Raw genomic sequence first — 17,730 nt, forward strand, 5'->3', positions numbered from 1 at the left:
ACATAACTGAGTTATTAATTAACACTTCAGTACTAATAGTGCATACTTCTATGAGAAAATTTGAATTTGCTCCATGATTACATGATTTAACCCTTTAAATCCAAAGGTTGATTATTTAGCTAACTAAGATTAACCATAGACAAATAGAATGAATATAGACTGTCAAAAGAAGGTTCCGGCGCCCACCGCTAGGAGTGCCATGTATTTACGGTGCACATCCCTGCAGACGAGGAGCGCAAAAGCCGTATGTGACAAGCAGTAGCTGCAGCGGTGTGCGCCGTAACTACATGGCAAACCTAGCGGTGGACGCCAGATCTTATGCTAACCACAGCACAGCTGATGATCTAAATTTATTCTATTTTTCTATGGATTAACATAACTAAACCATTCCTCACTATTTATTTGAGCATTACTAAAAAAATTTAACTGAAAACTGAACCTGACATGTGTATTATCCTGGAAATCTTAAACTTCTACACTTAGGCTTTGCCACAGACATTATGTTTATCATTTATCAACTAAGATGGAGACGCCACCTAGGTGCATATTTTAACCCAAAATGAGTGAAGGATTAATGTAGAGAGGGAGATGCGTTGTTATTGACTGAGATCAGCTGATTCATCAGCCAGGATTGGGTGAACTGAAGCTGGACACCTTATCTGACCGAGACAAGAATCTCAATCCACAAAGCTGTCTTCTGGCAGGGTCCTAGACTAGGATATTGAACATAGCTAACAGTCAACCAACTACACAAGAATGATGCCAGAAACTTGTTAAAAATACTTAAGCAAATTAGAGTTGTAAACTTGTCCCTAGTTGCAGTACATGGTACGCAGAACATGATACGTGCAGTGCAGTACGTGGTTTCAGCACGTGTTATCTATATTCTTGAGCCGTTTTCAATGCTTAGGTAGCCGAATGGTTTATAGTGCTCGCCTTTAAACTCAAAGGTTGCTGTTTCGATTCCATGTAATATAGTTTCAAAGATGCCATTTGTCGGGGTATGAATTAAAGATGCTATCTAACAAAAAGGTCAACGTTAGATAGTAACAAGAACAGGGTTTGGACCATTCAAACGTAAAGAAATGCTATTGCCGTAAAAACAAACAGTAAATTTTTTTAAAGTAATAAAAATGCAATGTTTACTTTTGAGTGTACATTTCTTAGGTAAGGTTTTATTATTTGAGGATTTGATGTTGACATCAAAATAACATCAATATTAACCGAGTTATTTTTAGGTAAATTTTCAAAGTAGCTTTTTACCATGCTTCTAAATCTATTTATTCAAACCATTAGCCACATCTCACTCAAAATCATGTTTTTAACTTTAAACTCAACTCTTTCTCTTTAAACAAAAAGATGCATAACAAAATGCAAAATAGCTTACTGGAAGATAAAGAAACAAGCAGGTTTGTCAATTCATAGAACTTTACATTCCTACATTCCTGATTATCATCAAAAGCTGGGTTTTCCTAGGAGCAGAGTGCAGAGAAGCAATTTTCTGCTCGTGCTGTGCTGTATGCTTCGTTTCTAGGAAAAAATAAGCTGACCATTAAATTACATAAGACGAGAAAAGAGCAGACTCCGCTCCAGCACCTTGGAAAACCCAGCTTTACGAACCGTGAAATCACAAAAATTTAATTCCCTGCTAGTTTTTTATTTTTATTATTTACCAAAATAATTATTGAGTGAATAACCTCATTTAAGTATCCTTATCTGAAGGTTTTCTTATTTGTTCCCGTTTGTCTTTTCCGCATTATGTCAAACAGTTAATTATCAGTATAATATATTGCTGTATCAAAGGCATATATTAAGTAAACATGTGGGTGAACAAGGAAATTTTCCGTTAACAAAATGAAAAATGTATCAAGGTAAAACATCATTACTATCTAAACAAGGTTTACAATCATGTTTGTTCTTATAGAGTTGTACTATTGGTAATTAGGATTTAAAGAGCTTTAAATTTATTTTTCCTACAGAATATACCTGACAAAGAGGGATTTCTTGTACTGATTATAGTCGGCTACACAAAGAAGCTGATTCCTGCTTTTACTTACTTTCCCACACTCCAGTATTTAAACAACTCAAAATAGTGTGTTTGTATTAGGCATGTTATACGGTTATATTTGAAAACAAGTTGGCAACTCTACTAAATTGATCAGCTGGTGCATTTTTTGTTTGTCATTCCATTTGACCATTGATAGCCCACAACAAATTAACCTGTTGTTGTGTGTTAACAATTATAAACCGAAAATTATCCTATTCAGATTTTGATTTATATTATTTTTATTTTATCATCTTAGTTAAATTTCATTCAGAATTGTGACAGTTTCATTTAGGTTTTGATTTGTTTGTGAGACAATTTCATTTAGGTTTGAATTTCTAAGTGGACATCTTATTCCGATGTAAAAATTGTAGTTAGTTTTGAAGTGAAAATTAAATTAGTAAAATTGAATCACTGATGGAGTTTACTGATGTAAATTCTAATTGAAGACAAACTGAAAGAAAAATTTATTGTGAAACTGTAGGATTGAGGTTTTGGACTGACCTTATAAGAAAAGTAAATAAAAGAAACGTCTAAAAATTTAACACTTAATAACACTTTAAACTTACGCTTATACTGTTACTCACAAGACGGTAAATATACAAAAAAGATGGTAAGTGGTGATCGATTTCAATTGGACACTCCAATCATCATCAGGCCCAATAGGCGAATGACTTTGGGTCTGATGATGATGATTGGAGTGTCCAATTGTAATCGATCACCACTTACCATCTTTTTTGTATATTTACCGTCTTGTGAGTAACATTTTAAGCTTAAATATATGTTTTAAGTGTTATAAGACGTTTCTTTTATTTACTTTCTGTAAATTTAATAACTCGTAAAATGCTAATCAAGAAGTTATTTGGACCTTATAAGAATAAAGACGATTAATAAAATTAAAATAAGGAATCCGAGCATTGATTTGCCTATACAGTACTTAAAAAGACTTGAATAATGCTGAAAAAGAGGCTTAAAAAATATATTTCCAAATATCTTAGAGGATCATTTTGTTTTATATGTTTTGTTGATACTGACTTAAGAGGACATGTCCTAGAACACCCTCAGTCCAGTGATGTTTCGGCGCCCTGGACTGAAACATCACAAAACTATTTAACGAAACATCAACTAACATAGATAATTTTTACCATATCAGTCTTAGCTTACACAATCATCATTATACTTCTACAAGGTGTTTTTAACTGTATGGAAAATTGTAAGACATTATATTTTTATTTTTTTATTTGTTACTCAAAAGCAGATGAGAGTCAGAGATACATATGGTTTGCTTTTAGGGAATTTCTTTACAGCCAAAAGAAGGCAAGGAAGGCAATCATGAGACCACTCTGCAGTCAAGGTACCTTCACAATTCTAAGGAAAAATTCTGGATGAGGGTAGGTATAATATTTTAAAACAGTAACATAATATTACAGCTCGTGACATCTAAGCTGGCACTTGGCCGATCGCTACTAGTACCTATTTCAAAAACATTATGTCCCGTAATGCGGGTTGCATCAGCTGTCCTCGCGACCCATATGAAGGCGCTCAAGTACATAATACAGGGAGAGTCAACCCCGTGAGGCAGTGGAAATGTTTGCAGTCCGGTCTTTTCCCTACCTCCACCCTCCTCCCGCCTACACTGCCCGCGCTAGGGCAAGTGCCAGCTTAGGTGTCACGAGCTGTACTAGATTATAGCAATAACTTGCTAGTGAAAGGAATTAGGTATTCTCAGAGAAGGTAAGAGGTTGGATTCAATTTCAGTTTAATGTTCTCATAGTAATTTTAATAGAAAGAAGTGCATTCTTAAAGTTGATTTTTCATAGCTGCTCAATTTGTTAGGGACTATACCCTGGAAAATGCAGGATGCAGGCACAACACTCGCACGATATTCTAAATTTGACAGCGACATTCAGAAGCTGAAATTAAATCAAAACTCCAATATTATTTTTACAGAGAAAAATTAAATCGTTGTAGGGGCCTCTGTATGGATATATGTTAACAAAATTTGGTTATTTTATTAATTTTACTTAAAAATATGTTAAAATGTATATCATTTAAATAGAGAAGAAATTAAATTCCCATTTTGGACTCAGAGGAATTGCTACGATCGTAGATCTTGGAGACATAGTTCATTGCTGCGTCCCAACATAAACTAGTCAGACATGTGTGGCTTGTGCCGCAAAACTTGGCTTGGGTGTGTGTCACGTGCATCTCAGGATACATCTGGCCTAAGGTTATACATTTTTGTGAGTTTATCATCATGTTGCACTGTAATTTCACTACAGTAAATACCCCATTATTGGTGATGAATATCCCCATTGTATAAGCTAACCCATTACACTAGTTTGAAATATATATAAAAACATCCAATTATGTGAATCTAATATGTTAAAAGAAATTTTGTAATAAGTTTGAGTAAATTTGAGTATTTTTTTTTTTTTGGAATTGTAAAAGTAGTTTTGTCTAATAACAAACTAGGATAAAAACCATTTCGGGAGCATCTTTTTTTAAGTTATTTAGTTAGTTAGTTTGCATAACAAATGTTGCAGCATGAAAAAAAAAGTTCTTTACAAAGACCAAAAGTTTTTTAACTCTCACTCATTTACAAACCTCGGTTTAACCTCTGTTAAGCGTTTGTGTAAAAAAGAGTCACTAATGGCCCTGTTAATAAAACTTTATTCTTGATTAATGCTGTTACTATAACATCATCATTGTGTGCAGGTGTTAACGGCAAGTTTACGTGTTTGGACTGCTCCAAGTCGTACGCACAGTATGCGTCGCTCTACCGTCATCGTAAATTTGAGTGCAACAAGCCTCCGGCGTTCAAGTGCCCGTTCTGTCCACAGAGGACAAAACAGAAAAGCAACATCACTGCGCACATTCGGCTGAAGCATCCTGATTTGTCGCATAAAATAATGTAGTCTACCTTTAAATTTATTTTTAGATTTTTTTATAAGAATTTAACAATGGGTGCAAATTATATTTGAGATATATATTCTATATATATATTTTTGCTTTTGATTTTAAAAGATTAGTAGTTATTTATGAGTAGGGTGTGTTGTTGAATCTATATTTTACTATTTATTATAGTTTTTAATTTTGGGAAAGAATATGACCACTGATTGTTGTACTTGCAAAAAAATCTAGGGAATTTTGTTTGAAGAGTTTCAAGTTTGCCTAGTTTTTAGTTTTTTTTTTTTTTTTTTTATCTGACTCATATTTTATTCATTATGCATGTTTTTATCAAATTAAGATCAGTTAAATACAAATTTAGTGTAAAAAGACACTTTTCTTATTGAAAATATCTCAAGCAAAAAATGGAACTAAAAATATTAAAATATTTTGTACCAGTAGGATTTTACAGGCTTAGCCTTGTCATGCCTCTATGGTGTCCATTCAATTAATCCTAGTTACCAGTTTTCCTTACTGGGTGGTATCGTTCTTTTTTTAATGTAAATAATTGTTATTAAATTCTAAACCAAATACAAATTTTAATTTTTTTTACATGAGGATTTCATATATTTCAAACCTGTTATATTTATGTGTTTATAATTTCTTGTTGCCTTTTTTTACTTTCAAATTATAAGTAAAAAAGCGCTTAAAAAATTAATTTTACTGTTATTGTTATTATTTTTTTATAAAAGACGATAAATATCTTTATAAATTAAGGTGAGTGCTGAGTGGTAAAGGATAAGTGCCGATTGATTTACATCGGACACTTCAAACATTATCTAGCACAATTAGAATAAGAAAACTGGAGATGATTTTGTTGTTTTATCATGTGAGATGATGATAATTCAACTGTTTAGTTTAAGTTTATCACCATTTACCATTACTTATATTAATCGTCAATTGTAGATGAGTGCAATAGGGCCTATTTGGTACTGAACACATTTTCTGAGATTTTTTTCATGTGGTGTTTTACATGTATTTTGTTTGTTGAGGAAATTAAGTTAAATTTTGCCAATTTGTTCACCTTACTTTAAATGAAACAAATTGCCATACGCTATTTTTATAATTAAGAGTTTTACTGTTGATAATAAAAATATAACTTCCAACTAACTACTTTTCACAAGTGGATATTTTATTTTTTTATTGTTAGTTAGTGTAAAGGCTCCCTTAACTTTAAAATTTGAATGTCACATGATTTAGGATAGGCAGTGAAAGTTAAAATATATAAACTAGGATGGCAATCTCTGACAAGATAAATTTCTTTATTTACATTGGCAACAATGTAACAGCTGATGAGAAAATTTCTCAACACATTTTGTCCTAATCAGTTTGATGAGGTTCTTTAATTTTACCTAAATAAATTCTTGATAAAAACTCGGGTTCCAAAAACGAAGTCTTATGTCAATTATATTCTAAAAATTGACTTTTGAATACTGAAACAGCCGTAGCCAATTTTTCAGTAAGTAATTTAATTCACCACTCACTGAAGGTGTTTTAAAATATTTTTTTTTCTTTTTAATTTCTCAATACTTTGATAAATGTGTGAGATAAGTCTACTCTCGTTTACAGTTAGCTGTATATTTTTCAAATTTTTTTGACTTAGAGGCTGTTGCATTCAACGGTAATTGGTAATAGAGATCCGTAAACACACACAGGAGATTTTGGGATTGATGTAGAATAAGAAACTTGCAACGTCAATAGAAACTGAAAACACGTCATGGATCTGTACTGACAAATACATTTTTACAGTGGTACCATCAATGTCCTCAAGTTTGACATTACTTAACATTAATTTGCTAGCCCTTTAAGTAGTTTATTTGATAAATTAGATCAAGGTTATGCTAAGGTGGGTTTAGTTAGGTTATGTTAGGTTATGGGTATTCAAACCAAATAATAAGAACGCTTTGGCATTAGGGTCAAGAAAGTCTGCATTAATATTTGGCATTATAATGTGTAAATTCCTAGATATGCATAGGTTAACGTTAATCGCTACCAATTTGTCAAAAGTTGTTGATCCCAAAATCTCCTTTGTGTTTCCCCTATCCAGACTGATCAGAAATCAGAATAAAGTATTGATTGTATTAAGAATATTTGGTGGTTTGGTATTTTTACTGCAACGCTTACCATGTTCTAGTGCCTATGTTCGTGTGTGTATGCGGACGAAGCTACAGACATCAAACTTCTCTGATGAAGCATCGCAGACTCGAGTGCGGGAAGGATCCGCAATACGAGTGCAAGCTGTGTGCCGCTCGATTCAAACATCCGCATCGTCTGCGCTCTCATCTCGCTACTCGACATCCAGCCTTCCAGATAGCTGTGACATCATCTTAGTTTACTTCTGTATTTTCATTTTTCAAATACAATATAGTTTTTTAACAGGTGAGTGTTAAGTACAGTAGGCGCTCTTTTACCCATTGCTGTAATGATCTTACAATCGGTATAAGTTCTGTGATTAGTTATCGGTAATTTAATCACCCCAAGTTTTACTTGCCGCATGTTTATCAGAGTAAGATGGTTTATAATACTGAATAATTTTTGTTGGTGCTATAAGATATAAACAATTTTTTGTGTTTGAAATTAGTACCCAATTAGTTTCTTGAGATTTTCTGTTTGAAAAGTATGTGTTACGCAAATGAGTTTTACGCTGAGCTTCTTATTGTGCTGGTTAAAAGAGCGCCACTGTGATATTAAAGGTAAGTGATTTTCAATTAGTTATTTTGGATTTGCATAAAAAATTATTTAGTCTGAATCTTTACTTTTTCAACATTTACCTTCCTATACAGTAGTTTTAACATAAAATTAAACTGCGGCTTTTAAATCCAATTTTTTGGCAAATTTATGACAAACTTGGATCAAAATTAAACAGGAAGAAATGTACGTAATAACTGTGTTTTTATCGAAATTCCATCTAGAAAAAGTGTTAAGTATTTATTTTGGGAAACACTGTAAAGGCTAAAATTTGTTGTTGGATCTAGAGGGATCACTTGAAGTAGGAAGTACAGGTAAAAATTGTAAGTTGGCACTTGGCTCCTAGGTAGAAAATGTGTATTCGTCGTCAAGAAAACATCAGACACTATTGCCATCCCTCGCTGGTGTCATGAATCGCGGCTTGCCTGTCCAAGACGGATTTTATTTGGGTACACATCTAATTGGCACCACGTCAGATTGGCACTCCTAGAGGTGCCAATCAGTCGTAACAGTACACAACAGATTAGAACCTCGAGAAAGAGGTGGTGCCAATCTGTCGTGGTGCCAAGCTGACGGCGGCCGCAGAGGTGCCAATCAGTCGTAACAGTACAAGACAGATTGGAACCTCGAGAAAGGGGTGGTGCCAATCTGTCGTGGTGCCAAGCTGACGGCGGCTGCAGAGGTGCCAATCAGTCGTAACAGTACATGACAGATTGGAACCGCGAGAAAGGGGTGGTGCCAAGCTGACGGGGGGTGATATTTCAGGGCTTCATTTCAACGTGGTTCCAATGTGACGCTGGGTGCTAAAACACCATGGTGCCAATCTGACAGCAACCCTTTTATTTATACCTAATTATAGGATTTATTAGCACGCTACTGTGCACGCCCTAGTTAAAAATACAATAATACAAAGGGTGCTAAAATTTTTATTTAATATCACGCTTATGTTATAAAATTATTTAACAATAATTTCAGTTCTGCCCCATTACAATCGGATTATTTTATCGGGTTTCATAATGTTTGAATTGTTAGAAAATACTTATTTCCAATAATGTTGCATTAAATAATATAAAGCTCAGCGTATACAAATGTTTTTTAAATCCAGGTTGAAGGTCAGGTACAACTAAGTGGATAATCGGATTTACAAACAACCATCCCGTTATTTCGTCGTATGCGTTAGTGGGCGTCAACTGTATGAGTAAATCCAAGAAAGGCGATGTTTTTTTAAATGACCTGCCAGCCTCTCCACCCACCCCTCAACCAGGGCCTCACTCTGTGCCTCGTAGCACCCGCCCCGCATGCCACCTTACAATATTTCATGTGTACTTTTTCATCACCTACAGAGAGGCTTCGATGTCTTGATGCTTTATTTCGGAATATAGTTTGCGATCAAATTATTTTGATATAAAATCTCTACCATAATCTCTGCAGTTTCATACAGATTTAAACCACGGTGGAAGGAAAATACATAGGTATGCTATCCCCGTCATATGCTGACGTCACCCAGCTTGCAAACGAAATATCACCTGATTGTATTGCCATAAAGTATATATTTGTTTTGATTTGATTGTTATTGTTTTTATAATTTTTCTAAATGGTAAAATGGTATTTGCAATCTGAGTGACGTCAGCATACGGCAGGAATAGCACACCTATGTATTTTTCTTCCACCATGGATTACAACTGTGTAAATTAATTGAAAAGTTAGCTACTGTGGAAAAAGATATAGCATCTTATGTGAGTGTTAACACGATAACACAATAAGAGATAATGAATAAAAACCCCAACACAGAGTGTATGATCCAGTTTTAGTGGTAGAGATCGAGAATCATGGTTATATTATATAAATTGAATAAACTACTTCAGAATCCATTATGTATATACCCCAAGTAATAACTTGACATTATATTTTTCTCAGACCTTTTCCGTCAATTCACTACCTCTTCTTAATTTTTATGTAACAATACACAATTTAAGTTCTATGTAAGGTCTCAATCCAAACCTAACCTAACTCTACACTGGTTTTCCAAATAATCACAATAAACATGAAAAAAATTATTGATCGTGAATTACACAGAACAGGTACATTTCCTTTATTAGAAAACTAATTTTACCAACTGTCAACTCAAATAACAGCTGTTTGTTTCAGGGCCTTCTACCAAATCGTCAAAAGAGTTTCCGTGTACTTGCGGACGTAAATACAAACATTACTCGTCTCTGTACACTCATCAGAAATACGAGTGTGGGAAACCTCCTTCGTTTCAATGTACCTTCTGTCCAGCGGCCTACAAACACAAACATCGACTGAAGGAACACGTGACAATGAAACATTGGCAACTACAGTTCACTGGTCATACCATCGACAAGTAGTTCGTAGTTTGTGTGACGGTCCAAACAATATTGATGGATTATTTCTTTTATTAAAAAACAAAAAGTTGTTGTTCATCAATGTATGGATCATGAAGAATCTAGAATCTGTCTCAACTGTACAAGTATAAAAATGGCAATATAGGCCTAACAAGGTATTTCATTAGAGTATGTATAAATTTCAGATTTGAAAAGTAGTAAAACATGTCAGATAGTACAACAATTTTTTAAACTAGTTTAGAATGTACAGCCGGTGGTAAAATATCAAAATTAAGACAGAACCGTTTGCAGGATGAGTTAAAAATTCATAAATAATAACTTTTTCTAAATTTTCTTTATGACTTGGGGCACTTGGGATTTTAGGGGTAGGACTACTTTGAGATTTTTGGGGTCTTGGCCATCATGTAATATCGAGAACAACAGTGTACTGGTTATACATTTACAAATAGTCCATTAAATTTATAAATTGACCATTGACAGTTTAAATAAAAGTGATAATTTGTTTTGTTTCGTTTTTAGATGTGATAGAAAGTTGGTCACTTTAAGATTAAATTATGGTAGAAGCTCAAAAGTCTATCAAAATAATAAACTTGAAAAAAGTCATCAAGATGGTTGAATTTTCATTAAAAATTTTTGCTGAAACAATACAATTATCTTAAAATTTGTCTAATGAATTTTATTTTTAGAGGTGAAAGCAAAACAGGGCAATGTGTTGCAAATCTATTGACAAAATCTACTGTAGAACCTAAATAATCTAAAATCAACGAGGCAACATATTACACATTATCAAAATTTACGAAGAAAACCATTTTTCTCAGAAATATTAGATTTTTTTACAAATAAGTTTCTGCGAAAGTGATTGTTATAGTGTGGGTAGGATTGAATTTTTTGTTCATAGAATTTTGTTGTTGTTGACAGTTTCTTGGATAAAAATGATCTAAAAAGAAAAGTCATAAAATATTAAACTTTAAAAAAAAAATACACTTACAGACATAATTAGACAGATATTCATAAAATCAATGTAAATTTTCTTACTAAAAAATGTATTGTATTCTTGATGAAATGTAAATCTATAATACATCCTTAAACTTTTTATTTGAACTTTTTTGGATAATTTCAAACAAATTTGGGGTAAATTATTTTTTTACTTTGCAAATTTAATCCCTCTAAATAAATTGGTGGGACTACTGTATTTGATTCATATCACCAGTAAATAACCCCCCCCCCCCCCACCAGTAGTTAACATTAATCATACTAGTTAGTTTGTCTGACTAGTTTCTTCAGATGTGTTAATTATAGTCCGTCCGTTTGGCTATGATACCCAGCGGATTAGGAACCTTCTTGGAACTCGACTCACCGTTCAGACCCACTCGCCAGGCTGGCCGTTGATAAAAAGTTTACCTACCTACTGTCACAGTCCCACAGATCTGTAACTTTTTTATTTTAAGTTAAAACTAATCGTTCTTTGTATATTTGAGTTCTACACGAAATTCCAAAAAAATAGTCTAAACACAATGTGGATACTTAATATCTACGATCTAAAAGTCGGACAAAGCTGGTGACGATATAGAGTAATTATTGTACTACTTTCAGATCGTATATATTAAGTATCCACAACGTGTTTGAGCTCATAATTTTTGGAATTTCATGTAGAACTCTAATTTATAAAGAAAATGCTATTTTAACTTAAAACAAAAAAAGTTACAGATCTGTGGGACTGTGACAGTGGGTGAGTCACTGTTTGTCTCCGACCAGCCCGACGAGCGGGTCGAGAGGGTGAGTTGAGTTCCGAGAAGGTCCCTAATCCGCTGGGTATCATAGCCAAACGGACGGATTATAAGTTAGGATTTTTAATCCATCTCTATTGTTTAGATAGTTCTTAAGAATGTGTTTAGTTGTTGTAATATAGATACTTTGTTTTGTTTTTATAGTTTGATGCTATTTTGTACAAATTATAGAAACTAAGAAAAACCTAACTTTTAAAATATGAAAAGTTTTTAATAGTGATATAATCCACCAATAAGCTTTATGAAGAAGACTGGTAATAAGGAATACTCAACAAATAGTATGGTAATCAAGGTTTTATACCGTCTTTTATTACTTTAATTGCTTTAATGTGACATATTTTTACCATATCTTTTTAATCCTTGTTAACCTTTAGTTGTTGTTTATCAGAAATAACAGTTAATGTTTTCTCTCATTAAGAAGACCAATTTTTATTTTTTGGTGTAAAACAATTCACTGAATCAAGGACTATAAAATAGTTTTCTTGGTTAAATAAAAAATTCACTTATTTTAAAATTATTTCTTTTGGGCAATCCCAAGTGTAAAATGAAATTTTATGTTTTTAAAATATGAAAATAAGGAAGAATTTACATCCCATGAAATAAGATTACTCGCTAAATATGGGGTCAAAGAACACTATAGACATTAAAACTTTTTGTGATTTTTTTATAAATTGAGTTTCAATAACCTGAAAACACAATTTTGCAATAAAACAAGATTGTGAGTTCAATTGTTTGGGTTTGGATGTTTTGTTGGAAAAGGTACTTAACCTAACCTAACCTTGGACTTGAAAGATGAATAAAGATCATTCTTAATCCTGGCTTACACAGTTCAACAGAAATATTATAATTCCTGTATATCTAATATTATCTTGATGAATATTGTTGAATTTTAAGAAAAAATATAGAATCATATTTTTAGTAATAAGCCATATTGTTGAAGGCATAATATTTTTGTAATACAATACAATTATAGTTTAGTAAACAAATGTTCAATCAGAATAGTTGTGTTATTATTTATTCCAGAAAACTTAAACAAATGTTTAACTTATACTGAATTCACCAAATTTTGGGGGTTTGAGGGTATGCGATTCCATCCCCTCCACTTCACCCTGAATACGAAACAAGAGCCAACAGCTTATCAGCTGATATTAAGCTAAAAAAAATATTGTGGGAAATCAGAAAACCTTCCTCTTGAACCGTCAAAATTTTATGAACAGACTATAATAAGAACTTGTCTGCATGCATGATAGTAAATAGAATCATGGCTGCCCTATTGATGGATTTAAAAAGTCAGCTTAGGCAAATTAACAAAAGCTATACACCATCCTTATTTTTCACTCTAATTCAAGTATTTGTATTGCAAATTTACACTGAGATAGAGATAGTACTGGAGGTAGTACCATAGACAAAAAGAATTAAATATAGACCGCCAGTTGTGCTACGGTTACCATAGGTTCTGGAGCACACCGCTGGGAGCGCTGTCTATATTTAATTCTTTTTGTCTATGGTATTACTGAATAAGAGAACTGTGAGAAGTTGGCAGCCATTAGTACAAGTGGATCAAGTACATTCTGCTTAGTACATTGGAACTAGGAGATTGTGGGATTGTAATAAGGCCTTAAGCCGATCAATGGATTGATTCCTGTAGTTGGTACCAACATAACAAAATTATACATCTCAATTTTCTAGCAGAGTTGCCATGTCAGTGCTACCTCCAGTTGTATTTCTAGCTCGGTGGTTTTACACAGCTAAAACCTTTAGCATCTAGACAATTGACCAACACTTGCTAAACAATGCACTTTAGATGATTTAGCATATTGTTATAATTATATTGATTATATTTTTTTTATCAAACAACTTTTCCAATTTGTCTTATTTACAAATTCTTTGGTTAATGTTTTTGTCACTTACATACGGTTATCCATCTAAAAGATTAATTCATCGCTTGCAAGATGAAGTGGCGTAAGTAGGCCTACATATAAGCCTATTACTTGCGCCTCTTTGTCTTGCAACCAATGAATTAATCTTTATAGGTGGATAACCGTATGTAAGAGACAAAAACATTATTCAAACATAAAGCTTGCTTGTTAAGTTAATTTAAATATATGTTGCTTAAGACTTGATTGGATAGATATAGTGCTTGCTGGTAGTCAGTAGATTGTAAATTTATTCCTCAAACTTTTTGGTCTGTAAATGGATTCGGCTGTTCTTTTTTCCATGCATCTTAAATAAAATAGTCTTGGCCAAAGAAACAGCAAGTATCAAATAAAATTACGCAAGGCAACTCACTCCATCCACGCTCATCCTTTGCTTGTACTAGTATTAATATTAGCTCAGTTTTGTTTCCTTCTAGATTAATGATAACTCTTAAATGATTCCTACCATCTATGAAAAGCCACAGAGACAATTGCTGGGAATAGCTTATAGTGTAGCATCTACCATTATTCGTCTTTATCTCTGGTCTCTTGGCAGGCGAATAATTTTCTATTGGCTAAACAGGACTAATAGTGGGGATAGGCAGCTTGAAACAATCATAGTAGCAGTAAGTAGCAACTGGCTCCCAAATCATGCTGAGACTCGCCATGAAAAGGCAGTATATGTTAAAAGAATTATCTGTCTCCTGACTTACTCGGGAAAACTTTCACCTCAACTAAATTAATTCCAAAATTATTTTAAATTGGCAGGTACAAGTGGTATAAAGTAAGGAATCAACAATAGTTGGACTGTTAGGCTTTAAAAAACTAGATTCCCAGTTCCGCCATCATCAAATTCTTTTTCCAACAGTTGTTTCTTCCTTCACCTCCTCAGGAATGAGTTGGTTATCTCCTCCATCATGACATTTGGTTATCATGATGTTGGTTTCCCTTAATTCTGAACAAACATTTCTTACCCTTGTCCAAACTGAATTGCTTTTTCCATTTTCCGGAATATCTTTCAGCTATCACTCTTAAAAATGTTTGAATTCACTTTCGAAAATTCCATATACAGTTGTGATGACAAGTGAAGTAAACGAGGTTCAGAATATTTTAGATATTTTTTGTCATCCGCTTTTTTTATGACTTTATCAAGAGGGATGAAAATGTGTCATCAGTCTCAACATCACGAACATAAAAAATGCTTCTATCTGAATTTCCCATCCTCTGCTAGCTAAATCTACTTTAGGTGCAGGTTCATTTACACAACTTCCTTCACCTAATTCCCCAAGCTTGATTCATCTCATTTCCTCTATAGTCTCTAATTTTGTTCTTTCTTTGTATAGCGAGACCTCCACTAGGACATTTTAAAGCATGTTCTGCATTGAATTCTTGTCAGCATCCTTCACATTATAATGGGAGATTTTAAAACATTTTCCTACATCATAAAGCTATGGCGTCCCTATATTCTTGTAGTTTCAAGTCCAAATCAAGTTTCTTCAGACACACACATGAAAACCAACATCCATGACTTGCTATTAGTTCTTTTTGTTGCTTATTTGATATATCTATTGACCGGTATTGTTAAAACATTCCCAAGAGGTGGTTGAAAAAGTCTGACTGGTTTAAGCTCTGGCATAGAATCGCATGGCACTAACATAGAAACAATATCCTTACTATAGCAAGAACTCTATCAATTAGAGTTATTTTGACCAGAAAAATGTATAATCTAAAAGGAGGAGACTAACTCTGAACTAATTCAATCCTTTGCACAAAATGATTTATAATCAGTGGATTGATATACTAGAAAAGATTTTAAGTGACTTAAAATCCCTTCTAGTCTGTAGGCTAGGTTAGGTTAGGTTACCTCATTAAACTCCAGTTTAGGTTCCAGACTAACTCCAGTGAACTCCAGTTAGGTTACCTCATTTGAAAACAAAATCAGATCAGTATCTAATTTCCCCTTGAAAGGGACAAGCTATCCCCACAATAGAATCTCAAGTCTTAAGATCTAAAATAGTTTTAAATTATCCGGCTATAAAACATTACTGTATAGTTTTTTTTGTGTGTCCTTCTATGGTTAAATATTGATGGTGATGTGCAAAAAGTACTGCATTAATCAAGTCAATTGTTTGCATTTTAGTTGAGACGTTTTCTTGAGTTTAGCCATAAGTAAAATGAAAATTATCTATATACACAACAGGAATGGCAGTTAAACATAAAACATCAATATTAACCTAATAAACGAATTTGTTTGATTCAAAATTTACTCATGGATAGTGGTGTTTTGATTCATTCAAGGCATGAATGTACAAAAGAATACACGTATGTGTCTACTTGATGGATTATCCTTTAAGGTGGATTTTCCTAGTTACCATAATCCTGTGCTGAACACACTGCTGCGGTTTCCTAACCGCAAAACTCACTAAGGACTGTACCCTGCGGTGTTCTGCAGGACAAGCGTCTGTTCCAAGATCAGTCAATCCACAGCGACATAGACATACTCCTGGACTATTTTTGGCAGTTTATTATACAGTGATGAATTTTTACGTTTTTCAGTTGCTGCACTGTCATACATAAAATTTCAATGACTTCAATTGAGATTATTATTTTTGTAATTATTTTTTTAATTCAACATAAAACAAGAAAAATTTGTAGTTTAGTTTAAATGGGCCGCTCAAGGAATGGGGCTGATTTTAGGTTTGTTGGGGTGCATGGAAGAGAAAAATTCCCCAATGAGGGAAGGGGGGCGATTATCTCTTGGGCTCATAGGTAGTGCAAACCTCATATGCAAACTGCAGGCCTGCATTTCAGCAATGTGGAATCAATTTAAATTTTCTTTCTTTCAAATTTACTGAGTGTTGCTATTGGGACTGGTATCGCTAAAAGATGCTAGACTACTAAAAACTGACTAGTTATTCAGTATTGTACTCTAGTACCCGCATGTATTTTGGGAAGTGTTACTAATACTACCTGTCACTTTACATCCACAGAAGTTTGAGTGTAATAAACCATCTGCTAACATCTTTGTACTTATCAAAACACAAGCATCGGCTGAAGTCTCAATTGGAGAAAAGTCACTTTCTCTTCAACTATCCTAAATATACCAGGTCTTGATGAGAGAATCAAAAATATAATAAGACAAAATTTCAAAATAAACTTGCAGTTGTGAATTCTCTTGATTGGAAATACAAGTCCTGTATTGTGTGGTAGATCTAACAGCACTGATCAATGGCTGTGCTGACGACGCGGCCGGCGAGGTCGAAAATGAGCCACTCGGGCTGCAAACGCAGACACGATGGCTGTTCTCAACTATACAATATCTGGTACCCAGGCCATGGCTGCTAGCTGCTACGCGCTGTGGAAGTACACTGTTTAACATTTGGTTATATCAGAATGTGTGTGATAACATTCCTAGTATATAAACCAAATTTGTGTGACGTTTCAGGCAAATTGGTTGAGTACTGTAGTTTTGATGTGGTGAAAGGACAGAGCAAAAGAATTCCTTTTTAAATATCTATTAATGTTAGTGTCATTAAAAAAAAAAAAAAAAAAAAAAACAGAAAAACTACACCTAATTCTAGTAGGTAGTATTTATTTATGAAAACAATTCAAGGTATCTACCTAAGATGCAAGAAAAATATTCTTCAGAAAGAGGTACATGCTATTTCAACACATATGCACAAGACCACAAACTGTTGCAAAGTTTAGAGTAACTAATTAGTAAGTATAGCACAACACAAATAGTATCACATCAGCATCAACAATAAAATGCACCAGAATTAACCTAGAATGTCAATTTATAAATTTATGCTGGAACTTTATTTTGCCTTATTTTTTACCAGGATATCTCCTTGTAGGCTATTTTTAAAACAATTTTTTGTTGGCAATGATTGGCTTCAAATTAAACTATAGCCAATTTGTTACATTTGCTGATAAAAATCTAAGCAGCATCAATAATAATTAAGGTTTACAAGCTTCTT

The 17,730-nt window shown here is 33.5% G+C and overlaps 1 protein-coding gene across 1 annotated transcript; it reads left to right on the forward strand.

Annotated features, from left to right (window-relative positions):
• The first annotated feature begins 4,757 nt into the window (after positions 1 to 4,757).
• Positions 4,758 to 10,117, forward strand: LOC129002339 (zinc finger and BTB domain-containing protein 24-like). The gene is made up of 3 exons (XM_054430074.1): positions 4,758 to 4,958; positions 7,128 to 7,372; positions 9,830 to 10,117. Exons 2-3 carry the CDS (start codon positions 7,147 to 7,149, stop codon positions 10,048 to 10,050), a joined length of 447 nt encoding a protein of 148 aa, XP_054286049.1. The 5' UTR covers positions 4,758 to 4,958; positions 7,128 to 7,146; the 3' UTR covers positions 10,051 to 10,117.
• Positions 10,118 to 17,730: the final 7,613 nt, after the last annotated feature.

The sequence above is a fragment of the Macrosteles quadrilineatus genome, unplaced genomic scaffold (genome assembly GCF_028750875.1).
Source record: "Macrosteles quadrilineatus isolate MER2022 unplaced genomic scaffold, UCM_ALF_1.0 Scaffold_9__3_contigs__length_116548681, whole genome shotgun sequence".
Lineage (NCBI taxonomy): Eukaryota > Metazoa > Arthropoda > Insecta > Hemiptera > Cicadellidae > Macrosteles > Macrosteles quadrilineatus.